The sequence below is a fragment of the Pagrus pagrus genome (assembly GCF_965226575.1).
Source record: "Pagrus pagrus genome assembly, chromosome: 17".
Taxonomy (NCBI): Eukaryota; Metazoa; Chordata; class Actinopteri; order Spariformes; family Sparidae; genus Pagrus; species Pagrus pagrus.
In genome coordinates, this window is record NC_140201.1 from 10,498,861 (window position 1) to 10,525,411 (window position 26,551).

The window sequence follows — 26,551 nt, forward strand, 5'->3', positions numbered from 1 at the left end:
GGAAAATGCTGAATATCAGATCTGATAATCGGTCAACCCATAGTATGTAATGTATAATTAACATTTACTTCTACTTTTGATACTACAGTGTTGACTAAATTGACATAGTCGCAAAAATAAAAAAGGTGCTTCCATTTTAATGCATCAGAAATAATAAAACAATACAATATAATACAATATTGTGCTGTGGTGTAAGTCCTTCTTACACCACTGCAGTATACATATAAATGTATAAATGCATGTTTATCATAACCTAGCTGTAAACAGTGTGGGTTCTGATTTCAAATAAGTCAAAGTAAATACTGGTCTGATTGTTATTGACAGTTCACACTCTAATATTAGCAGAAAAGAAGCCAGATGATGAAACTCATGTCCACACAGGAGCAACCGGAGTGAAGGGGCTGTCCGCTCTGGTAAGTCCCGCAGTTCAAATATAGCTCTGCAGACGTGTCAGTGCGCGGCTGGTCCTGGTGGCCTCCTCCCGCTGCGTGTATATATATATGTGCACGCATCTTGAGGGTTGGGTTCACACATGAAGTTGTATTATTAAAGATCTGCCTCTATCCCCAGCCACTCTCACCTGCGAGCGTCAATCATGCTGGGATTTGCGTCGTTTCCCTGACACGACACTTCTATCTGATTGGCCCAGCCTTGGTTCAGGGGCGGGAGCTCCGTACCTTCTCCTGAAATCCCATTGGACGAAGCGCGACGAGGGTGACGTGACGCAGCTTGGAATTCCCAAAGTTCCCAAGTTCACGGGAAGAGAGGAGCTGTTGTTCATACTGACAAAAAAATAAATAAAAACAAGACGGGGTTGAAGGCAAAAAAACAGCGAGCGACTGAGGTGTTGACAAGTCGGGTAAATAAACCGTCTTCTTTGTGTTTTAACGTGATGGAGTCAGGTGTGTGAAGAGCTCGCGCTAACAGTTGGGGCCTGAGTGAGAACGCGGAAGAGTGGGAGTGGGAATATTCAGCCTGCCGTCCTTTGTTTACCATCATGAATGGACCTTTAATTCGGTTCCTACAACAACCATAGCCCCTTCATGCGGCTTCTTAGACGTGCAAAACGGAAGCTAAGCGAGCGTAGTGTTGTCGACGAGTGAGTATGAACCTGTGCTAGCTCGTTTGCGGATCAATGAAGTGCTCGTGTCGGGAGGTTTGACCATTTTTGGTCATTTTAACAGCCGCACAGATTGGGTGGATGGATGCATGTGAATGAACGGTTGGCTGGAAATAGCAGCGGTGATGAATGCTAGCAGCATAATCCTGTTTCCTCTGACTGGACCCTTTGTTTTACTGCGCAGCATTATATTATGGATGCCACCACACACCGTTACATAACTTGTATCAACGACAATCCGGTCTTTTATCCCGTGCGTGTGCTGCATAGGTCCCCAACTGCAACGTTATTGCATGATTGTGCCCTCCATAGGCTGCTGTTTACATCATCAACATCATGATACTGCAGAAAATGTGACATATTGTGCCATTTTGTGTGTATTTTCATGTCCAGAACTGTGCATACTCGTGATTGTGTGTATTAGCTGGCTTATATCTATACTAAAAAACAAGTTACAGTCAGATTTTTACGTCTTGGTCATCCTGTTAACACCCACATGACGTTTGGTGTGTGCATCAGGCGTGTTCAATGAAGACACGTTGTTTCTGTCGTCGTCTGCAGAATATCAGAAAGCTGAATCTGCACCGTGCTGTGCCGCGTTGAGCCTGAAGAGGGCGATGTCTGACAACAGCAACAGCACCGGCAGCAGCGGCTCCTCGACCAACAGCTGGACCCTCCTCTCCCCCGAGGTAAGACAGAGAACCAGATCAGGAAACTCCTCTCCAAGCTCCCTGCGCCTGGATGTAATTTAAAAGGATGGCTTGTTTTCCTGGCTCATGAATACAAGCTCATGTGAAATATGGCACGCCTGCACTTGCAGCCACAGAGCTTCTCATAATGACAAAATTGTGGAGAATGTTGATGATCCAATAGTCAAATACCGATATTTTATAACTTGAATGCGGTGAATCTGTGAAAGGCACAGACGTGTCGAGTCTTGCACAGCGGTTGTCTGTCATTTTGTTTGTTTTGCATCTTAACTCAAGTGTACAAGTATTTGTGCATGACTGAACTGCAGTGGGGGAAATGTAACTAAGTACATTTACTGAAGTACTGGACTTAAAAGCAATTTTTAAGTTCTTTCCTTTTTTACTATATTATACTTCCACTCCACTACCTTTTTGGAGACAAATGTTGTACTATTTACTCACTATATTTATTTGATTTTGTAGTTACTAGTTACTTTTCAGATTGCAAGCTGCATCAGAGCCAAAGCAGCACCACAGCATTCATGTAGATGAATCTATAATTTACTTATACTCACACTTTTGATACTTAAGTACATTTATTGTCAGAAAATTACTATTTGCGTGGGTGACTTTCATTTTAAGTAAAGTAATATTTTAGCACAATTTCTTTACTTTTACTCCTGTGGGATTTTGGGGTATCTTTTACAACACTGATACTACGCTACATTTTTGAAGGAAATATATTACTCTATTCTCCACTACATTTGTCTAACAGCTTATTAAGCTTATGAATAAAAAGAAAATATCAAAAATGACAGAAAAAAACATATCTTATAGAATATGATTATGTGCTGTAGATTGGCCAACAGTATTAGTAAAAGTAGTTAAAATGAGCTTAACCTTTAACAGCTTCATCACTTAAATGCAGTACACACATGAAACACTTACACAGAACATTTTACTGCATAATAAATACGTTTATTTACATAACTTTATTAAGTAAGGTTTTGAATGCAGGACTTTTTCTTGTGGTCAAGTATTTACACAGTGTGGTATTAATATTTTCCCTAAATAAAGGACCTGAATACGTCTTCCACCAGTGATGTACTGTGTCTGTGTTCAGAAAAGGGAATGGGGACAAAAATATTTATATTATATTGTAATATTTATATTATAACCACAACATACTCCTCAGATATCATATGATGAACAAGAAGTATTGATATGTTTCCTAGCTCAGGCTTTAGTGCATGTGCGTGCATGCCTCTATTGGGTGTGCTGTAAATGTCAAGGTCAGTGTTGCCACTGAGGATACTTTGGGTGTTGAAGCCTGATCTCTTGGGATCTCCTCTCACTCCACAGGAGGCTGCTGTTGAGAATGTGGGGCCAGTCGACGACGGCACCGAGAGCCTGGGTGATGTCCCGAGTCTCTCTGAGGAGGTGACAGGTATTGACAAGATCTGTGGCTACCGGCTACAGCTGTGACACAAATAAAAATCAACACTTGAGATTTTCATTTCCTTGTTTTTGATATTATTGACACTGTGTGAATGTTGTTGCAGGTGCTGCTGTGGAGTTCAAACCAAGTGACATGTCCATAGAAACTGTCCTGTCTGAAGAAGGCCACCAGGTTGGTACATAATTACAAAAGGTACACAGGTACAAAACTATGCAAGAATCAAATCAGGACATAAGTTAGACCATAAACAACATTATGGACAGAACTGTAACGATATTTATTTCCAGCATAGGTGCAGTCAAATTTGACAGAACACCTTTCGGATCTTTTACAACTTTATACTCCTTCCTTCAGAATCAAGAAGCAGCTTGATTACCATTTTGCACCCATTTTAAGGAGCCATATAGGGTGAAATATGCCATACAGTTAGTAGAGATGCATTAAATCTAAGTCATTAATCACATAGAACACTTTGAATGCAATGAAGATCACAAAATTATGATAATAAAGTATAAAAGTTTTCACAGAAAAACAATTTTTACTGTCCTCTGATCTAGGTGTGTCAAGAGACCTCTCCAGAGTCCAGTTTGGGTCCCATCCCTTCCAGTCCAGGCCGAATGAGCCCTCTTTTACCAAACCCTCTTGACCCTCCTGACCTCGACCTGGAGAGTCAGCCTCCAATCATCCATGACATCGTAACCAGCTCCCCCAGTGACAATGAGCACCTAGGAGCCACACCCTTTGTCACCAACATGGATTTGGGGGCTCCGCTCGATATTCCTGCTTCCGAACTCCTTCCAGCTGAGCCTGAGGAGTCCTGCTCTACTCCTCCCCTGGCTGAGATCCCCGTCACTACAGAACAAGCGCTTGACACGCCTGCTGATGTCCTGATTCCTGCTGGCCCAGCTGGGGCGAGCCCTGCCTTTACTGCTGAACCTGAGGTCGACATCCCCACAGAGACCCTCACAGCCGCTGATCCTCCCTCTCATGTTGAAGCTGATATCAGCTTTACTCCAGAGAGTACAGAGCCACCAAGCCCAGCCCCAGAGAGCCTGGTGACAGAAAGCCCCATCGATACTCCTGCACCAGAGACTGTTGGTTCAGCAGAGGCAGAGGAGGAGGCAGCTGTGGAAGAGGAGGAGATGGAGCCATCTGAGACAGCGACCCAGGAGGAGAGAGAAGAAGAAGAAGAAGAAGGTATGTATATTGTGATGCATGCACAATATATTCAGCAATGGAACCAGATTGATCTTTATTTTTGAGGAGGAAATTTAGAGGTTATCAGTCAGTGTTGTGAGCAATACCAGTTGATAGCAATTATTACATTACATGGTATTTTGCGAATACAAACATCGAAGCAACATGTCCACAGATAGAGGTTGGAGAAATGTCTCTGTGTAAGACTGATTTAATGAGACACAAGTGCTAATAAACAGTATACATAACAGGATAGTTCAGATCAAGGAACCTAAAAAAGAAGGAAGGGTCATTACGTCACTGAATCCTGCTTTGGGGCCAGACTGTGGTGTCAGCTGTATTGAAGTCAATGGGACATGCATGGAGAAACACACTTCAGAGAGTAGGTTACTGACTGATTTTTTCCCCCAAGTGATTGACAAGGATAGTAATACCATGACCAAACGGGGCAGGTCTGACCAAATATCGCCTATGAGACTGCAATTACACTGCCAACAGGAGCCTCTCCCAAACTAAATTGAGGGACGAACAACGTGGCCATGAAAAATATGTTGCTGACCCTTCCTTCTTTTTTTCGTTCCTTGGTTCAGATGGAAGAAAGCTTTCACCGGACCTAACCCTGACTTTAGCCTGAGCTTGCTGGTTCTCCTCGGAGAAGGGTTTGCAGATTTATTCCCTGAAAATCGACTAAGCCCGGGGCTAAAAGGTGCTAGTGTGAAACGGGGCTAAAGTAAACAATGGACTTCGAGAGTAGTCATGCTCATTTCTAGAATGTAAACATAAGTCGAGGACATTTAACCCAGGGCTCCTAGAAGTGCAGTGGGAATTGTGTAGCCCTGGGATTAGGTTAACCCTGGTTAACTATGTGGGTGTGGTAAAGGGCTAAATCATTCCAGGGTCCAGCTCAGGGCTAGAGCAACATATGTTCGTTGTACTGTACACTGCACTTGCAATAAAAGTTTAGATATCTTGCTCTACAACAAAATGTTGGACAAGCAGACGTCACCATAAACACACTTTACTACTAGCTGGAGAAGCCCCCATACATCCTAGTCATATAACAAAACAAATGCTAAACAGGAAGGTAAAACATCAGTTAAACAAAATATGCGAAATTGAAACAAATAATCCGTCATTTAACGTCTGATTTTCCAGTTAGCGTTGGGCAGCAGAGTCCTTTCTGCAGTCATGACTGGAATAACCTGCTATGGAGAGCAAGAACGAGTTGCTGGGCTCTTACTTACTTCCCGTTGCTCTCATTCTCTGTGTATTGTGTATACTCTTCCTTTGCTGGAATCAACATGGCTGCAGATTTGCTGTGTGGTAACATGATTTAACACAATTTAAGAACATGCACCGTATAAACACATTCCCAAACAAAGGGACAGTAGATCATAGCTGCATAAACCAACTGCCACACGGTGAACACGGGGCTGAGGGCCCACAGCAGTTAACATCTGGTAACTCAGTCTTGAACATAGTAAGTGGTTTACGGCTCTTTTGTAAGTAGCTCTACTCGATAGAAGCAGAAAATGAGAGTCCTCTTGCAGACGAATTGGTTAACATGTTTCTTATCTGTGTCACGCTAGCAGCTGGAAGTGATTTATCAGTGTGACAGAGAGGCGCACACCCTGCTGAGAAAATGAAGAAACCCCCATGCATGAAATTACTGTTGTTGTAATTTAGCGAGAAAATGTCAACCATTTCCATGAGCAGCGCTGACTTTTTGTCTGCTTTTTTTTCACATGCTGTTTACACATTGTTGTGTTGTGCGGCTCATGTATTCACTCAGATTCTTAGTAATTTTTATGAGGCAGTCTGCCAGAAGGTAATTATGACTTTTGAAATAATTCCAATTCTCGACATTGTTGTTGCCAAAGATGTCGAGATGATTTGTTGAAGCGTCTCTGGGCTCACATTTGAATACATGTGGTTTCACTTTAGGCTCATCGTCTTTCACGAAAGACATTATCAGAGGTGAGGCTGTCTTGCCTTTGCTATTTCATGATCAAGGTTGCATTTGTTATATGCCTCCCTCCCACAGAGCCATCAAGCAGCTTTGATCTGGGCGACACGAGCGGCTTTGATGACGGACTGAGGAGGAGGAATGTCCCCTCCTTCGAGGGAGCACGACCAAGAACATCAGATGAGGAAGATGAGGAGGAGGAGGTGGAGTTCAAGCTGGCCGAGAAGAAGGAGGAAAAGCCGTGGTGTTCTTTGAACAAATGCATTGTGGGTGCTGTAATCCTGCTCTTCTTAGGTTCCCTTTTCCTCTCAGGTGAGTTCCTGCTAGCTTGCTTCTGCTTTTCATGGTGAGAACAGCAACATTAAAACCATGTTTAATAAAGATGCTTATGTTAGAAATATCTGTGCACCTCTTTCCACCTGTTGCATCAGAGGTTTGACAGGGTTTATTGTAAATTTTCACGCTTGTTTGGCCATACCAGTATTTCCAAATCACATAAGCACATTTATTCGCAGTTGTCAGCAATAGACAGATGTCTGTTTTTAGATCTTGTTGACTAAGCTGTACTATGTCAACAGGTTTCCTCTCTGACCTGGATAATGGTAGGTCCAGTGCTACCGATAAGACAGCAGTTTAAGCTTCTGCACTAGCTGGCTAACACTCAATAGCTTGTCCGAGCACTTATCTGGCCTGACACTTGCACATGCAGTGGCAGCAGAAAATGGCAAATAACACGCACTCTGAATTGTACAATAACACTCTTTATCATCGGAAGGACTCACTGGAAGTCGAAGCAAAAATGACCCATTGCGGATAATCTGCTGGGGTTGGCAAAATACATCGTATATGTTTTTAATGAAATAAAAAAAAAGAAAAGAATTGTGCCTAAACAAATAGTTTCTGTGTTGTGCCTGAGCTTATGGAATGCCCCTCACAACATAAACATTGTATTGCGTTGTAAGACAGCTTGGCAGCTATGTGTCAATAAAAAGGTGCTGTTGTGAAAGATGTGTTGTTCTCTGGTCTGACAGGAGACTTCGACGCCTCTGAACTGAGTGACGGAGAACAAAGCCAGGTCTGTTCCTGCCGTCTCTCCTTTCACTTACTCCATCTCTGTTATATGTTGTTTAAACAGTCGTATTTAAAGAAAACTTGGAGTCTTATAACTTAAAAGACAAATGCTTAAGATAGGATTATTTAAAAATATGTGTTTTATTCATTTGCCAACCATTTTCGATCCAGGACTGGCTTAGCAGTGATCCACAGGATATGAAAGAGCTATTGGATAAACTGACACAGGAAAACCAACAAATCGCTCAGCTAGAGGCTCAACTACAGGTCAGTATACCATTATACTGATGCTAATGGTGTTGGTGTTGTTGACAGCCTGTTTTCAATAAATATTTATGCTGATTGTCTAAGTTGCACAGAATCAGACTTTTTTCTTTTTTTCTCAGTCTCAGAAAGAAGAACTGGACTCCGCTCTGAGGGCAGTAGCAGCGAGCGGTGATGAAAAGGGTAAAGCGGGTCTGGAAATAGAAAACGCAAAGCTGAAGGAGGAGCTGACGTCCCTGCCTGAGCTGAAGACGGAGCTGGAGAGTCTGAGGGCCAGGGTGACCGAACTCAGCCAGCTCACAGGTGCGATGTGGCATGAAACATGACTTGAATCTGCTCATTGAATTAAATCTGTGCCACTACATGATGATCTTTATTAAAAAGAAAACACATAGAGAGGTACTGAAGTATAGAAATTAACTCCTCGAGTGCTAAAAGTGATCTTTTCAATCCTTGAATCCTTCACAGCTAATCAGGAAATGCCCCAGACTACCTCTGGTTCAGCTCCTCAGCCTGGTGACAAAGATGGTCCAACTACCCAGACAGCAGCTGCCCCTGAGAGGAGGAAGGACACAAAGGAGGGAGGAAGGCTGAAGGAAGAACTTCAGAGGCAGAAGGTTCTTCTGGAGGAGAGCAGGAAGAGACTGCAAGGGATGAAAAAAGACGGAGGCGACAGGAAACAAGTGAGGGATCATCTGGAGGAGATCCAGAAGAAGCTTTCTGAACAAGTGGAGAGGTGGGGTAAGAAGAAGCCGCAGGAGTCCAAATGGAAAGGGAACAAGGGCAAAACCAATGAAAGGGACCATTGGAAGAAAGAAGAAAAGAAAGAGTGGAGAGGAGAGAAAGACTGGAAGCATAGCAAAGATGAGAAGAAGGAGAAGGAGTGGAAGTCTCCGAAGCAGAACTCTCATAAGGATGCATGGAGGAAACACCAGGACGAGTGGGAGAGGAAGAAGGGCGAGCGCAGGACGGACAGAGAGGAGAGGAGGAAGGAGAAACCGTGGCACAGCCGGCCCGGTAAGAACTCCCACAGCCATCATCAGCATCACCACCAACAGCCCCACCAGCCCCGTCAGCCTCATCAGCACAACCAGAACGACTTCTGGAGAGACCAGGAGCAGAAGCTCAGGCGTAACGTCCGCCCCCAGCTGGGCTGCAGCTCCATGGAGAACTGCGCCGAAAAGGAGGGGCTCTACCCGGTGGAGCTGCCCGAGTTCGAGGAGCTGCTGGAGGGCTACCTGAGCAAGCTTGAAGGATCTTCATCTGAGAGCAAGGACAAGGTCAGGAAGCTGACTGCAGAGTACTTCGAGGACGGCGTGTTTATCCACGACAGGGTTCTTTTCAGTGACTTTGCAGAGGACGTGGCGGACATTCTGGAGGACATGGTGGACGTTTTAGACGTCGGCGGGCAGAAGGACGACGACTCCCTGGAGGAGGAGATGGAGGAGTTTGAACGAGAGGCCCTGTGGAAGTTTGCCGCCACAGCTTAAACAGACATTAAGGGGGCATACGGGAGTAAAACACAACACCAAGATGCAGCACAAGTGGTGGTTTTATAGGACATTTCTTGCCTACATTTTCCTCTTCAGAGCTGTAATTGTAGTAGCTTCTGGTACAGAGTGGTTGTGCCTCTCATAAACGTGTCCCTCTGAGTCTTTAATTATAAGCTAGACTTGTACTTGTCATTTTGGACTTAGTTGTTGTTACCTACCTCTGTCAGATCATGCCTCCTAACGCTAAATCCTTCAGTAATGTGTTGTGTGGATTTTCCTCTGCTGTATAGTGTTTTCTCAATACGTAGTGCATGTCGCAGTTCATAATGTAAATTTCAACACACACAAAAAAAACTGGGCTTTCAGGAGGTGGTATTTTCAAATAATTCAGTTGAGCACCAGTGCAATTCAGTTACAGAAAGATTTATTAGATTAACAGTTCAATACTTTTCTGTCATTGGACGTTTTGCCCTCTGTGTGAAAACAACCTGCCACTTCTCCGAGCAGGTTAAAACAAATGCTGAGACAGTTTTTTGCAGATACCGTTTGCCTCGAGTGATGTATAACTGTCAAATCCCAGAGGATGAGATCCCAGTTCATTTCAGTAATAAGACTCGGATCAGGTCGGACCGGTTTTGTGTCAGCAGCAGCAGCTCTTCTGTAGATTCAGGCAAATGCACACAGAGTGCTGTTTGAGACCCCTGAGCGCTTGGTTTCTAAATTGTAGTCTTTTTCACCCCCGCCCTCACTCCCAACTGTCACTTCACGGCAGATGTCTGGAACCAACCAGGAACCGGTTTGTGAAATGTCAGTGCTGCTCAATAAAAAAGCAATAGGACAAAGTGATAGCCATAGCTAAATTTATGACTGCTAAACCACTTTAGCACTTTTCTCAAACATTCACATTTACTTCAGTTTTTTTCCCTCACATCACACTTATACTGTTGTTTTAGATCATTAGTTCTCCTAACTTTTTTTTTTAATAATGTAGCCATGGGGACCTCCAACACATGATCTACATATACTGGGTATCCCAGAGCATTCAGAGTAAAAGCTTTAGTGATCTATAGTAATCCTGAAAGAGTTCATTTAATGGATATGTTAATTGAGATTGGCAGCCAAACCAGTATTGCTCTTTTTTTTCATCGTCCTCTCATTTTGTCAGCAGACTGATGTCTCCTGGCAGCAACCCAATCGCTAGAATAAATGTTAGCTTAGTACATTTCTGCAAAACCGCAGTTTCCTTATGTTGCAGCTTTACATTTGGTTAGGTTTACGCACCAAAAGCCATTTGGTTAGGCTTCGAGAAACATCTTGTTTTGGCCGCCACAAACACAGCTGGAGATGGTCCAACAGGAGCGGCTGGAAATATCCCCAGGCCTTCTGAAAACGACCAGGTTTTGACACAACAAGAATGGCTGGAAATGTCCACTGATCTCCTTTAAAAAAATCCAGCGATGTGACTCGAACTGCCGTCAGCGTTTGGCAGCCTTGTTGGCTGTTATAATGCCGCCACCATCCCCTTTCCCTCCTGATGTGAGAGTCGGCTAATAGGCATATAATGAGAACCTGATTTGCCACGTTTGGCACAAATGTCAGCCTTAGACGAAACTGTGGTTTGCAGAAATGTTAACTGCTAACATTATTTCCTGGCGACTGGGCTGTTAACTGACATGCACACAAGCGATAAAGTAAAAGCTATTTAGTTCATGAAAATGGTAAAATTGAGGAAGCTGCTGCATTTTGTTTTTCAAATATGAAGCTGAATGAGGTGGACAAAAGGTACTTCTTTGAGATTAGAGATTTCTTTGTTCTTTTGTTTATTTGTTTTAGTGTTTGATATTAGTCATATTTGATCTTGAGGTTTTCCCTCTTTTTCGGTGGATGTGAAGTTAAAGTCGACAGATTGTGATTGTTGGTTCTCACTCTCGAGTGAAAGAAGCTTTGAAGCGTTTCATGTTTTATTTATTCTGTCAGTACACTGCAACTCTTTATTTTTAACGAGAAGAACCACAGACTGTGTCCGAGGCCATATGTGTGAAAATGGTGAATTTTTATTTTGGTTTTCAGAAATTTAGTTTGCCAGCTACTGCTTACGTGCCTTTATTATTATAAATATGTTAGATTGGCCAAGAGGTCTTTGATATCATCTGCTTCTGCAAGACTATTAAGAGAGCAGAGAGTTTACACTAGTTGCGATTTTACCGCTTGCCGGGCAGAGAATGAATGTCATAGGGTTTACACATGAAGTGTTGAATAGATTTTTGTTAAATGTTCTCTGCTGTTTAGGCAGAGAAACTTTTTTTTGAAAGTTTTTAGACCAAAGGGATTGGAAGAAAGCTTAATTTCAACACACGAGTCCTTTAATGAAACACAGTTATGAAAGTTAAATCAATATTTGAGAAGTAATTTTGTCTTTGTGGGACAACAGTGGGGCTTACTGATGTATGAACCAGCTCAGATGTGCATGTAATCCCTGAACAAATGTATCGATAAAATTTGGATCATTTTAAATTTTTTTCAGTCATCAGTTATGTCCTCTTTTAGGAAGTCAGTGTTGAGTTGAATAAAATTTCCACCATTGAATATGTAAAGTGTGTCCTTATTTAACCTCATTTGATTATGTCCGACGGTCCCTCTTTTAAACTAAGCATCACTGATGTACACGCAGAGTCCGCCTCCCCCTCGACTGGAGTCTTGTGCTCTAAAAAATCGAAAGTAGACTAATAATTTTAAGTTGTTAAAACTTTTTAGCTTGCATAGTGTAAATGTAATAGTCTACTTCACATGGTAATTCTAATGTAGTCGGCTTATTTACTTTTTTAAAGTAAAGTCAACTTTTAAAATGTACGGTGTAAATGGGTATGTGTTGGTTGGTGGTGTGGTGGCAGGGGTTGCTCCCATTGAGTCATCCCCCCTGTTAAAAATTAACAAACCACCAACTGCATACAGAAATAATTCATAAAGGACATCACAGAATAAATCCCCTGCTTCAGTTTCACTTATCACGATGAATTTTATTAATGGAGCTGAGAAATGTACAATGATACCCAGCAGTGTGTGACTCACTGACTCTGGCAGGAAGTGGAAGCGTTGGCATGACAGGCATCTATTCTCACAGCTATGATGCCAAACTAAAATATTTACATCAAGATTAAATACTCCGAGCAGTAGCTTACACGTTCACCGGCACGAACCTCCCTCTCAACGTGTACATGATACATGAACCACCGGGTCATTGACCTGATATGCTGATGAACGAGAATGTAAGCAATGACGGAGGACAGCCAGTCACTTTGAAACAACAGAGAGAGCCTGTCATTCTTTGAATTCTACAAACAAGTCACCGTGCAAGCATTTCTCTGCGTCTGTGCTTTGTTTTTTCGACTTTAAAAGCGAAGATGAATCAGCAGCAAACTATCTAACAGACAGCCTCGAGAAAAGAGCACAAAGCAATTTCTTATACTCGTCCTCCATCGTCCTTCAAGGATGAGTTCCCCCCAAAATGAATATTTAGTCATTACACACTCACCCTCATGCTGATTAAAAGTCGGGTGGAGTTTCGCAGTCCGCAAAAAAAATTCTGGAGCTTCACAGCAAGACAGCATTCTCCTAAACAACTGAAGTAGATCGGGGCGTGTTTAAAACTATAAAAAAAACAAAAACAAACAAACATAAAATGACTCCAGACATAAGTAAGTCCCCGAAAGCCCCAGGATCCCAAATGGGCTTGAAAAGAAAACTTTATTTACACCCTTTTAAAAGCCAAAACGTTCAAAGTAGCTGCTAAGCTAAAAGCGTCGGCACGTATCCCGTCTGAAGTGAGTGTACAAGCTCGACCGTGCGTCAACCGTGTAAATATTGTCTTTCCAAATGAATTTAGGATGTTCTAGAGACTTGGATTACACTGTATGGAGCCATTTCATGTTTTTATCCTTTGAAATGTTATGAATTCAAAGCCTTTCTTTCTAAATCTCTCTGGAGATATTCCCCACACATTAACTCCTGCAAATTTACACATGCAACAGTGTGTGCTGCCCTGAATGGCGTATTATTTGAGTCATGTTTTGTATAAACTAGTTACTGCTTAGACAGGCACGATTCAGTGGCTTGATTAGAGTGGCCTGACAAAAATGCCGTCACTAAATCCCTTGCTCTGCAAACAGCCTGAAATCGGTTTTGTGCTATCATCAGTACAATTTTGCCCTTTGTGGGACAGAATGGCACTTTTTGTGTGTGTTGTGTGTTGTGTGTGTGCAGTTTTATGATGTCTGTCCCCCAGCGTAGTGGAAATCGGGCAGAGATAACGTCAGCCAGCTGGATGGGGGAGAAGAGGGCAGGTTAAGGGTTTTTCCGCTGATGTGTGCATCGCTGGATGGAGATGAAGCGTATATATTTAGAGAGGTGATGGTCAGAGAGGAGGGACACAGTTCTTGGTAGCTGCCGCAACACACCACACAGCATCTCAACTCAAGAGGTGAGACCACAGACGCTGTCTTTGGGCACACTTCCACGTTTGACTTTGCAGCTTTGTTCACGCTTTTCTGTTTACTTTCAGGCCTCAGCACAAACCATCATGGAATCCGCCATCTGCACCATTGTCACCCAGTTCAAGGACTACGCTGGGAAAGACGGGTCGTCCAGCACCCTGAGCAAAGATGAATTCCACAAGCTGGTGTCCGCTCAGCTGTCCAACTATGTCCAGGTAAACCTCACAAGTTGGTCTTGTTGGCTTATTATGCAACTTTAGGGTGTTGGAGGAGTCTTTAGATGTCACTGTGCTGTTATTCAGACACGTTACTGGCGTTATGAGGCTTTTACATAAAGCTTCACTCTTATAAATCCTTGTTAAAGATCAGATCTTGCCACCATTTGGTTTTACAGATGACTTTTTCTATGTTTAGCAAGATGTCACACGCACCATCAGGCCCTGAGCAGTGACGGAGGAAATATTCAGATCCTTTACTTACATAAAAGTACCACGCTGTAAAAATACTGTTAAAAGTATGTTGATTATTTTCTCCATCAGTTCATTCTGAAAATATTGAGAAATGCTGTCACAATTACCCAGAGTTCAAAGTGACGCCTCCACACTGCCTGTTCTGTCCAACCAATAGTACAAAGTTATAAATTATAAAAGTATTTTTTTAAAAAGCCCAAAATCTTCACATTTGAAAAGCTGGAACCAAAAGAAATGACTGAAACGACTTCTGTCAACCAGCTTTTTTTATCTACTGTTGGGTAGAGCTGGACAATATACCACTATTACATCGTTATCGTGATATGAGACTGTGTATCGTCTTAGATTTCAGATATTGTTATATCGTGATACGTGTTGTCTTTTCCTGGTTTTAAAATAATTTTCTGAACTTATCAGATCGTTCTACTTGTTCTAATACTCACCTTCACCCATTTACTCAACAAAACATCATATCTTTTAAGTTCTTTGTGCATAAATGTTTGAAAGTAACTAGTAACGGAGGCTGTGAAATAAGCGCAGTGGAGCATAAAGTCAAATATTCCCCCCTCAGGTGTAATGGACATACAATTTGTCTGTTCTTGTACATTTTTGCGCTGATATGCTTATTAATCTTCAGTTCAGTGCTGGATGTTGATGTATGACATGTTGAAAGATGTCATCTTACAAAACTACACACTGGAGCTACAGCTAAAGCTAATTTTCTTTCTTAACCTACCAATTATTTTTCCGATTCCTCTGTCATTATATATATATTAATGCTTATGATGTCCAGCGTAAGGTTATGTGAAAATGACAAATGAAATGTGGGTCTGGGATAACATGTTCTCAATGTACAGTGGCATAAAATGAAGGAAAGCAAGCAAATACTGTAGCTAAGAACAAAATATTTAACACTTGGTGACACTTTATAATAACATCATTAATAAATGGTAAATTATTGGTAATTAAACTTAAACTGATGGTTATTTCCCTGTTAACAAAAAATTAAAAGCTTTATAATCCATTTATTAAGGTTGATAAACATCAGTTGCAGCTTTATAACTACTATAACTCCAAATAATGTTTACAGATGAATTACACAGTATCTATTTACTATTTCCAAAATATTATAAACATCTGTTGCAACTTTAAAATAAACAATTGCTTAACAAATAGGCTATAAAACAGTTAATTTATTGTTCATAACTATTAAGTGTCACCTTATAGATTTATTTGACAAATCACAGATGATTGAGTTTGTCACGAGTTCATTATAAATCAAAACACAATGAACACAGTTATTTCCTGTCCTCTAATGTGGACAGGAAATAATCATCCTTGACAAATAAGCCAGGCACTTTGTATATATACATATAAAGTTCACATTTCACAACATATATTAAATCAATACATCTTTTAATGGCCATTATAAGTAAAAGAGTTTGGTCAAAAACCTGCTTCTGAAGGAGACTTTGTGTGTGTCTGCACATTAATTTGGACATCACTAATCATTTATTGCTGCTCTCAGCCATTAGGTGGCAGGACAGTCTTACGGTAGCAGAAGTTGCACCTCAGAGTGGTTTTCTAATGATCAGGGTCTCCTCTCTCTCTCTCTGTGATCATCACCCACAGAACGCCGGCGATCCCGCGGCGGTCGACCAGCTCATGAGCTCGCTGGACGAAAACAACGACGGGGAGCTGACCTTCCTCGAGTTCTGGCAGCTGATTGGAAAACTGGCGAGCCAGAAGGGAGGCTTCAGTCAGTAGAAGTCACAGATCGACTCATCTCAAGCCGTCCAACTGTAAACTCAAAAGGCATCCATGTTCTTTCATCGCACCACCAGTGCCACATGTGTAACCCTTTAGTTAACCATTTGTTGAGTTCAGGGAACTTTAAATTAAAGGCTTCATTGTCTTCAACCCTCAGCCACCAACACTCTGCCTCCTGTCATTCATTCACCACATTATATGATGTCCAACCATCCACATTTGAGCGGGAGTGTATTACAGCCTTGATTTACGGGGGCCTGTAATCCCATATGTGTCACTGCTGCCACAACTAGACCATATCTTGTTCCATAGAGCTTCATAATGCGCGTACAAAGCTGCCCGTCCAAGTGTTAAGCGGCGGTGATGCAAAAGCAGCGCCTCGTCTTCACCGTGTGCCTATTATGTTATTGTTTTTTGCAACATTTGGAGCTTTGCAGAGTAATCCTGTGGTGTAACGGTCACTTTGTGTTAATTCTGATGTCTAGACAGAGTTATGTGTGCTGGCTTGCTCCCCAGCTGTTTTACAGCCGACAGGCCTGTTTTAATTTTGTCAAAGAGACAAGGTGCCGCTAACTGTTGTTTAAAATGCGGATCTTTGGACAGATAAGAAAATGTGACCTTTGTATCCAAATCACACATGCTAAGGTGCCAGTGTGGGAGGGGAGGCGATGGGCAAGTGAGTCAGCAGCAGCGGAGTGAGAGCCGGGCACCCAGCTAGCGTAGGCCGAGTCCGCACGGGGAAGTCTCCACCTCAGGTTTATAAACAGGGAAGCACCAGTTGTGAGATCCAATCTGTGGCGGGAATTTTAAAAAATACAAAGATTTAAAGGCTCTTTCAACACTGCTTCACCTCTTTCACCACCTAAACTGGCATTCTTGAAGTAGTTTTACTCAAGATTAAGTATTTTCATTTTCTCCTACTTTACACTTCCACTCCACTACATTTTCTAGGCAAATATAGGATTTTAAACTCTAATACATTTATCTGATAGCTTGAGTTACTAGTTACTTTGCAGTAAGTATGTTTTTATGGTCAATCGGGTAAAAAAAATCAACAACAACATACAGATGTGTTAAAGGGACACAAATTCAATTTACACTTTTTTTCCGTCAACAAACGTTACAAACAAACAAAATCATAGTTTTCTACTACAGAATACAGTCAAAACTTTAATAAGCAGCGATTGACAGTCAAACTCAATGATGGAATGTAACTTAGTACATTTACTCAAGTACTGCACTGTGGTACTTCCATGTTCTGCTACTTTATACTTCCACCTCACTACATTTTGGAGGGAAATAATGTAGCCTACTTTTTAACTCCACTGCATTTATTTGATAACTTTAGTTACTAGTTACTCTGCAGATTTCATGCTGCATCAGGGGTAAAGTAGTGCATTTTTAATTTGGTATATTTGCCTACAAAATGAAGTTGAATGGAAATATAAAGTAGCAGAAAATGGAAATGTTTAAGTAAAGTGCAAGTACTTCAAAATTATACTTGTAGTAAATGTACTCAATTACAATCCATTGTTTAGTTTGACCCTCCATCACTGCTAAATTTAAGTTTTAACTGTATTTTATAGTTGACAACTATGATTTGTTCATGTTTGTAACGTGTATTTTTGAATTTGAGTTCCTTCAACGCATCTGTTTGTTGTTACAAATGGCAAAGTAACTAGTAACTAAACTTATCAATTAAATGTAATGGAGTAAAAAGTACAATATTTGCCTCCAAAATGTAGTGGAATGGAAATATAAAGTAGCAGAAAATTGAAATATTTAAGTAAAGTACAAGTCCCTCAAAATCCTACTTAAGTAGGCTGCAGTACTTGAGTAGATGTACTTAGTTACATTCCATCATTGAGCTTGTCCCTCAATCAAATGCCAAATTTAAGTTTCAATTGTATTTTGTAACTTTTGTTGCCCCAAAACGCGTGTATTTTCAATGTGTGTCTCTAACACATCTGTATGACAAAATACATACATTTAAAAATACTTACTGCAAAGTAACTAGTAACTAAAGTTGTCAAATAAATGTAGTGGAGTAAAAAGTAACACTATTTGCCTGCAAAATGTAGTGGAGTGGAAGTATAAAGTAGCAGAAAATGGAAATACTCATGTAAAGTACAAGTACCTCTGCAGTACTTGAGTAAATGTACTTAGTTACATTCCACCATTGAGTTTGACCCTTCATGGCTGCGTGATTAAAGCTGTAACTGTCTTCTGTGGTTGACAGCTGTGAGCCTGCTCATGTTTGTAACGACTGGACGTTGAATGTGTCCTTTAACACATCTGTATGTTGTCCTGAGACAGATGTTTTAAAACCCGGCACATCCTTCCTACAAAGTATTTCCCGACTCCAGATGATCAGCTATACTTTCAGTTCAGCAGATTTACTCGTGTCTACATTTAATCAGTGAAACACGGAGAGCCCTGCGCAGTGAAGTAATCCCACCCGCCCTGTCTCCGCGTCCCCGCAGATGATCCGCGCCACAAGCCTGGCGAGTTGGCGTGAAACTGTGCAAATCGCGCATGACGCGAAACAGCTGGCCGACGAGCCAAAGATAATGCCAATGAAAACCAACTTTAAGAGTTTTGATACACTTTTCCTCCCCTTTATTTCTTCCCTGACAGTCCTCTCTCTCTCTCTCCCTCTGCGCTCTTCCACATTCCCATTCTCCCTCTCACTCTTCCAGGTACACGCCCTTTGACTTGTCAGGGGGGAAAAGTTTTAAGGAAAGAGAAAAAAAAAAAAAAAAAAAAGCCTAAATCACGGAAGAGATTCTGCTGTCCTACTAGTTTGGCAAGTTCTGTGGGCTCAAAGCGGCGTAGAAAAGGCGGAGAACAGGGCAGAAACTCAACTTTGCGCACATTTGTACACATCTCTTGTCCCGCGGACGAAAAACGGTGAGTTGAACGCGCCTTGCTGGCGTCTTTTCTGCCTGTGAGCAGTGTGTTTGTTCATGGTTTTTGCCACGTTTCGATAGACTGTTGCAGGAGCCATCCCATCAGAGCTGCTCTGACTGCGGGACGGTTTCAATGACTGCAGCCCGCAGAGGTTTTTTTAGGCTCACGTTGCACTTTTTCTTTTACAAAACAGTAAAGGAGGAGAGTTTCTGCTTGTGTCGCTTCTGTTCATTCGGCGAATAAGTGTTTGATTTCCTCACACTCTCTCTCCCTCTCTCTCCCTCTTTCTTTCTCTCGGAAAGATACGTGATATTTTTGCCGTAGATCAGTTTCAAACAGCTTATCAAACATTGAAGTGACTCGAGGTGGCTGATCTGATGTATAGTCTGTCCACGGGGGCATCGGGGTCGCGCGTTAAAGCGCAAATCCCCCTTTTTGCGCACTTTGCTTCCCGCAGAGAGGCCCAGCGCGGTGACAGCTTGGCTCGCCGGCTGAATATTTGTGTCGATCACGACAACTTCTCTCGACGCCGCTTGTTTTTAAAAAAAAAAAGCTGCTTGCAGATGAAGATGTGGGGGTTTATTTCAGCGCTGACTGTGGGGGGATTGGATGAGGAGACAGCCGCTGTGCGTCTGCTCGCCGCAATTTACAGCCGCATCCAAACTTGTTCCTCTGTTAATATTTTATGGCACACGAGCGGTAGTATTGTCATTACTCTGCGCACATACCGTATCACATTCGCCCATTTGGAAACGCAACACTCAATCTCCTTTGGGCTGTGGAGGGAAACGGGAAACCTCTGGTTGTAGGCCTGTATATTTAATTATTTGCGCAGTTGTTTTTGGGCCCTTTCAGGACAAATAACGGGGATTAGTTCCTCTCCTGAGTGGAGCTCTGACGTGGGTGAGGCCAGTCTCATTTGTCGAAAATTAGTTCACGTGTTATTTGGGCTCTGCTGGAGCAGGCCACGACACCTCGAGAAAAGGTCACTCGGTGAATAATGAATGTGAGAATGGACAGAAATGTCAATCCAGGAATAGAAGAAACGTGTTTGCTGGGTGTTTTTTTTCGGACGCGGGAGGCGCTGAGGGCCTCGACGGCCGAGGAGGAGGGTGTGTCACCTTGCAGGAAGAAGTCCCCTAAAGTTCCTAAAAAAACGCGGCCTGTGTCTGTTATAACACAGAAAGTGGTGCGAGTCACGATCCAGGGATGGAGCTGACACTTTTTAAAGAATACATTCACATCCTGTTTCTTAAAGGGCCACTGAGAAGACATCCAAACTCAGACTTTTAATATTTACAATATGTAAGATAAGAGAGGGAAATAAGGTCCCAAGAATCCTGTTTGGAAGGTGGCAGGGCCCGCCACGCATGAACAAAGCAGAACAGTGTGAAGTTGTGTTGTCCTTTAAGGTCGGGTTGTTGATTCAGTTTATACAGCCATGATAAACAAAGAGAGTTTGTCCAGGTGTGAGAAAGAAAAAAAAAAAAATCAGTCAATGATTAAAATGTCTTCCCTCCACCTTCGACATGTTTGCTGAACGACATTATTATTGACAGATGTCACGCTTGTGTGGCTTCATGCAAATGTGGGGTTGTTCTGACAGTTAGAGATCAGTAGGTCAGCGAGAACAGCCCCTGAGGTTTGTCTGATGCTATAATGAGACTAACAGGCACACGTCCTAAGTGGCCATATACTGTATACAGCCTCTGTTAGATGCGGGAAGGTGCTTGAGTGTGACATGCACTTCAGTAATTGAGATATTAGTTTGCAAGTGTCCACTCAGCTGATAAGACTGTTGGTCCTGAGTGTTGTTTTCTCACCCGGACGGACTGGTGTTTGCTGTGCGAAGCTGACAGACGAGTACAGTCGCCTTGAACATATCCTCTCAGCGCTTTGAGGCAAACTCGCTTGCAGTTGGCCTGTAAATTCCTGTCTAAGTGATCTCCGCAGACAGCGATGAATGGAATTCCTGCAGAGATGTGTCACCTAGTGGCATGTTTTACGTTATGAGCGAGCGTCTGTAGATTATCTGCACATCTGGGGGTAGACTGAAATGTATCTCTTGTCGGGCAACGTTTAGGTCGGCTTTCGAACGTCCTTATCCTTATCGAGCCTCATTGTCAAATATGTGCGTTCATGTACAACAGTGTGAAGGCGGTGGCTCGAGGAGAAGAAAGGGCAGTGGCAGGCGAAGGAAGAGAGAGTGGTGCTGAAAGCTGGTGTGAGAGAGAGAGAGAGAGAGAGAGACAGAAAGAAAGACAGGAGCAGACAGGGACTAGGTAATCCCTTAAGTAATCTGAAGCCCAGTCCCCTCGGTAGCTTCAGTAGATCAGATGACCTATCAAAGATCAGAACTTCCATTGTGCATCACGGCTTGTGTCTCAATCAGACTCCCTCTCACCCTCTCCACTTATCTCACGTCACCGTCCCTCCGTTACCGCCACTCTAGATTCAACACCTGAAACGAAAGGCCTCGCAGGGACACGAGGAGATCCGCTGTTTCATTTTCCACTGGACGTGCCGATCACCTGAGCGTGTTTCGAATCAGACCATCCCTGGAACTTCCTCCTTTGCACTGCACACAACAGCACTTCTGTTTGTGACTATCTATCTATCTATCTATCTATCTATCTGTGTATCTAAACACCACTTTCTTGATCTTTTCCCTTGCCCAGAGTCATGGAGGCCGCCATTCAGGACCTGGTGAAGGTCTTCCTGAAGTCGAGCAAGGGGAAGGAAAATCTCGGAAAGAAAGAATTCCAGAGCCTCGTCAAGAGCCAGCTCTCCAACATCCTCTCGGTTAGGAAACCTTCACTGAACCTCTCTGAAATGATCCCAACACTTGCATTATGTAACCGCCTCACACAGTAGTCTAGCGTCAGCCGTCCTGTCCAGATTTTTAACATGAGCATTGGGACCAAATGGTGGTGTAATATACAGGAGGTGAATGGGGAAAAGTGATCCCATATGATAGAATGACATTCATCAGCATTATAATGCAAATAGAGCCACTGATAGAGGGTCATTTACTAAGCGTGTATGGTGATTTGACCAGTGAGAGCGCAGGTAGAGTTACTCATCATCATACTTGATTGTTTCATGGTTGTGTGTGTCTACTACCCAGGACACGGACAGCAAGGAGGCGGTCAACAACATGGGCCAGGGACTGGATGCCGACCATGATGGCAAGGTTGGTTTTCAGGAGTACATGAAGCTGGTCGGCTACCTGGCGTGCTCGCTCAGCGAGCAGCGCAGCCTCAACAAAGAGCCCGGCCAAAACGCTGCTTCCGGACAAGTGGCTCAAACTCCCCAGGACAAAGAGGAGGTGAAGCCAGAGGCGAACGCAGAGGCAAAGGAAGAGGCAAAGGCAGAGGCGTCTGGAGAGGTGAAGGTGGAAGTGCCTGGAATAAAGGTCGAAGCAAATGCAGACCCAAAGGTAGAATTAAAGCTAGATGCTAATGCCGAGCCAAAGGTGGAAGTAAAGCTAGATGCTAATGCCGAGCCAAAGGTAGAAGTAAAGGCAGAGGGGGTGACGGTGCCCGAGGCTGCAAAGGAGGAGGAGAAGACGGCAGCAGCAACGGTGGCGGCGGCAGTAGAGGCGGCAGCGACATCAGTGGAGGAGGCGGTGAAAGAAGGAGAGGAGAAGGTAACAGAAAAGGTGGAGGAGGCTGCGGAGAAGCTGGCTGCAGCCGCGGAGGAGGTGGTGAAGAAGACAGAGGAGGAGACCTCATAGGGGACAATCCATTAATTCACCAAAAAATCAAACTACACGCTTACATTCAACACTAAATCACAGCATTAACGCCAAAATACGTTGGTAAGCCACTAAAGAAATTCAAACACTACAAACCCAGCTCTGAAGACATCCCATCCCTTATACAAGACAAATAACATGTACATGACAGTAGGTTCATTGCTTTGTACTACTAGTTACCACTATGTTCATATGTACAGCATGTGCATCCCACTATATAGCACATTTACCTCATAATATACTATGATAGCATGCAGACGTACACTATCATATGCATGTCAGATCCCTGTGAAAACTGCAAAATATGAGTTACCTGCAGCAGCAGCGGTGTCATTGTATGTTAACGCGCCACTGCAGCCAAGACGTTTAGTGTAATTCCAATCTTCTCCCGACTTTTATCTTTATCTGGGACTCTTTTCCAACTCCTCTACACTATTTAGTGTACATTGTTGGTGAAACATCAGCAGTTTACATCTTGCTAAGCACTAATGGTTAAAGGAATAGTTTGACATATTGGGAAATATGCTTACTAGCTTTCTAGCCCAGAGTTAATATGAAGCTACCGCTTGTAGCCAGTTAGCTCATGTTGGCATAAAGACTGGAAACTGGGAGAAATGGCTAGCCAAAAAAAAAAAAGCCTTTCTGCATCCAGGCTGTTTAATCTCATTTACACTTTGGTTGTTGTGCGGATTAAACAAACAAGATACTAGTCTTTGTTTTTCTGATCTGCAAAGCTAATCGGCAGCTAGCTGTAGCTTAATTCTTACCACCTAGACATGAGAGTGTTACTAATCTTCTCATCTAACCCAGAGTAGGAAAGCCAATAATTTCTCAAAATGTCAAACTCTTCCTGTTATGGTTGCACAGTTAGATGAGGCGCTCAACACCACTCTTATGTGTCCCTTGACTATGAAGCTACAGCGAGTAGCAGGTTAGCGTATCTTAGCATAAAGATTGGAAACCAAGGGAAAAAAATGGCTCGCCAAAAACAAAATCTTTCATCCTTCAAAAAGCCTTTGTGCTGATTAAACAAACAGGATGCTAGGCTTTGTTTATGATCGGCTAAGCTTATCGGCAGCTAGCTGTAGCTTCAGTTTTACCACACAGACGTGAGAGTGGTCGTCTCATCTAAGCAGTCGCAGGAAAGCTAATAATTTCCTAAAATGTCAAACTGTTCCTGTAATGGTTGCACGAAAATCTGAAAACACTATTTGAATTTATTTTATTTTTATTTTTTACATTCTCAGCCTTCAACTTGCTTTGGAGCCGATTTGGCATGACAATAAACAAATTGTTTTGCTGGGGCTTTTGCGTTACTTCAGCTCATCTCTCTCTCGTCTCTAGTCTACTTTATGGGCTCCCTGTCTTTTTCTTTAATATCTGTAATTCCCATCGACTCTCTTCGCTCGTTAGCTAGCCACGGATCAGAAACTGGAAGATCAGGTGTGGCCCCTTGGCTAAATAATTAAGTTTGGACAATGGAAACCAAAGGACCCTTACGGTCCAAAGGGAGCCCAAAATAGCCTCATGGGATTGGGCTGGTGAGTAGAAGAGCAGGTCAGAGAAGGTGTCCATGCAACACAATCCACCTGGATTAGAACTGGCAGAGGAGAACAAGATAACAAACACCAAGAAGCTCATAACAGGTGTCACTTGGTGGCAGTTTTTATCTCACGTACTTAAAGTCCATAAAGGCTTTGGACGGTACATCATCCCCTGGTCGTACTGGATTGGAGTGACAGAAACTTGACCTCACTCATTGTTTCTTGTTGTTTTCTGTTGGTTTTAGCAGCACTTGTTCAAGCTTGCGTGTTTGTTTTTGTCGGTCACACCCTCGCACAGTTTAAAGACCCTGTCTGACCTGCAACTGGATCTTCGAGTCCCGGGCATTGGGAAACTACTGGATTAGGCATTTGATGGGTAACACACCCCTGTGACACAACAATTACATGAAAGTAATCCCGGGCTCCAGTGATCCTGCCCGTCAGACGAGGTGGTACTGTCAGAGAGATTGTCGTCAGAGGTTTTAAAGCAAAATACTGAGCCATCGATATGATATCTTTATAAACAGGCTAACACATAGGACGTTGCATGCTATCGGAAAACTTATTTGCTTGTATTAAAAATTGTATTGTGGCCAAATATCTAAGTCCAAAATGGCCTTTTTTATATTTAACATTTTACCCTAACTCTACCTTGTTTTGACCACTATGGAGATCACTTGAAAACACACTTCTTTTGTCACATTATATGCAATTTGTTAATTACAATTTAATGATTTGTAAATTGTCTCGTCATCAATAATGCAGCCATGAGAAAAAGGGCTCGTGTTGCACGCCTGCTATGTTATAGCTCTACCTTCGGCCGGCCGTGTAGTGCTTAAGGTGCACGCACACACACATTTTGGGCACGTTACCAAATGTGCGCCTTATGCACTGTAACGACACCTGGCACTTCAAACTGCTCGGCAGCAAAATGGGCAAAACAAATAGACCTGAGTCATGTGGTCACCCTGCCTCGCTGTGACACTCCCATTGCAAATACTCTCTCATTTACACTCTGCTCAGCCTTTATTACACGCTGCGTTTCCTGCATGCTCTCTTACTAACATGTTTTTTAGACATTTTGGGCTATTTACACTTTATGGTTATTTCTTTTATTATTCTTTTTATATCGAAAACGTTCTAATCATGGTACTTCCTGTGAATAGTGGAAACATATCACTCTCTTGCACCATCTACAGCCAGCTTTCTGTTCTGGCCTCAGGCATCTTGTGTATATATATATATATAAGCTGCATACCATACTTGCTATTCCCTATAGGCGAGGCGTGTTTCGTGCATCCCTTTGCTCATTGTTTGATCTCATCACAAGCGACGGTATATCGTGGCCGATGCTTCCTTTCAACCTATGCGGAATAGCAAATGGAGCGAGTGAACTGTGAGGTACTTTCAAACAGGTTGAACTGTCTCCACTGGCAGTTTTGTAAGTGTCCCCATAGTGTGAAGGGAGCCCCGCCCAACCCGTAACTCCATGCAGATTAAAAACATGCTGGAACGAAGCACAGCAGATTTGCAGCGGGGAGTGTTTGCCGCCAGATTTTCATTGCCACACAATACGTCTCATTCATTCTGTGACACAGGAGATAATAGAAATGTAATAATAACCCTCCCAGTCGATCTACCGAGCGCACACGCACGTCTACGTATGTGCTTTAAAGGCTCGTGGGGTCAAAATGCTTGTGATTAAGGGACCATTCCCAGGGTATTGTGCAGGCGTTTAATCACCTCTGCGTTGATGTACTCTGTTTATTTCCTGCCAAGTACTAGAGGGTGTGTGTGTCTAGCAGTTGGACTCGTTTCAGTCCACTGTTACGTCCAGTAAACTCCACTATGCTAGTATTTCAACTTCATATGTAACGCTGTATCATTTTTTGCTTATTCTATGTAACATTTGTAATGGCTATTATTGAATAAAACTGTGACGATAATATATTTGTGCTTGTGGCCTGCTGTGTGCTCATTTACTTATTTATTTACTAGATACTATACAGAATAGATCAGTAAGAAGAAATGGTATACATACGGTACATAATGTTCGGAGGGTAAAAAACAATAACTTAAGAGAGAAATGTGCAGGAGGAGCCAAAAAAGTTGATTTTAAATTAAAGTTGTGATGCAGATTTGCAGCAGAGGATGAGAGAGAGTGCTCACGTCCACGTGTACATCACTGGGATAAATGGACACAATGTTCTCTACACAAACGTAAGAAAGGACTTGATGTAGGCTCATAGCTTGTGCCGAATTTACAAGAAGGCCCAAATAATTAAGAATTTGTCAAAGTCAGTGTTTCACAAACTTTATAAATGCTCTCCTAACCCAACATCGTCCAAAAT

At 42.7% G+C, this 26,551-nt stretch overlaps 3 protein-coding genes across 5 annotated transcripts; all 3 read left to right on the top strand.

The window, feature by feature from the left end:
* The first annotated feature begins 517 nt into the window (after positions 1-517).
* On the top strand, positions 518-11,845 carry pbxip1a (pre-B-cell leukemia homeobox interacting protein 1a). Of its 3 annotated transcripts, none has more exons than XM_084379110.1 (11): positions 518-859; positions 1,682-1,809; positions 3,172-3,256; positions 3,372-3,439; positions 3,826-4,465; positions 6,510-6,743; positions 7,010-7,033; positions 7,463-7,506; positions 7,674-7,769; positions 7,889-8,069; positions 8,235-11,845. In XM_084379110.1, the coding sequence occupies exons 2-11, from the start codon at positions 1,738-1,740 to the stop codon at positions 9,254-9,256; spliced, it is 2,466 nt and encodes an 821-aa protein (XP_084235236.1). In that variant the 5' UTR covers positions 518-859; positions 1,682-1,737; the 3' UTR covers positions 9,257-11,845. The 3 variants fall into 3 exon arrangements, with proteins under 3 accessions (XP_084235236.1, XP_084235238.1, XP_084235237.1); XM_084379111.1 differs by lacking the exon at positions 518-859 and adding an exon at positions 924-1,099; XM_084379112.1 differs by lacking the exon at positions 7,010-7,033 and having other exon boundaries at positions 519-859.
* Positions 11,846-13,654: 1,809 nt separating this feature from the next.
* s100a11 (S100 calcium binding protein A11) lies at positions 13,655-16,155 on the top strand. The gene is made up of 3 exons (XM_084378717.1): positions 13,655-13,736; positions 13,818-13,964; positions 15,852-16,155. Exons 2-3 carry the CDS (start codon positions 13,836-13,838, stop codon positions 15,984-15,986), a joined length of 264 nt encoding a protein of 87 aa, XP_084234843.1. The 5' UTR covers positions 13,655-13,736; positions 13,818-13,835; the 3' UTR covers positions 15,987-16,155.
* Positions 16,156-18,739: 2,584 nt separating this feature from the next.
* s100u (S100 calcium binding protein U) lies at positions 18,740-26,150 on the top strand. The gene is made up of 3 exons (XM_084379239.1): positions 18,740-18,899; positions 21,578-21,701; positions 22,027-26,150. The coding sequence occupies exons 2-3, from the start codon at positions 21,582-21,584 to the stop codon at positions 22,633-22,635; spliced, it is 729 nt and encodes a 242-aa protein (XP_084235365.1). The 5' UTR covers positions 18,740-18,899; positions 21,578-21,581; the 3' UTR covers positions 22,636-26,150.
* The last annotated feature ends 401 nt before the right edge of the window (positions 26,151-26,551 follow it).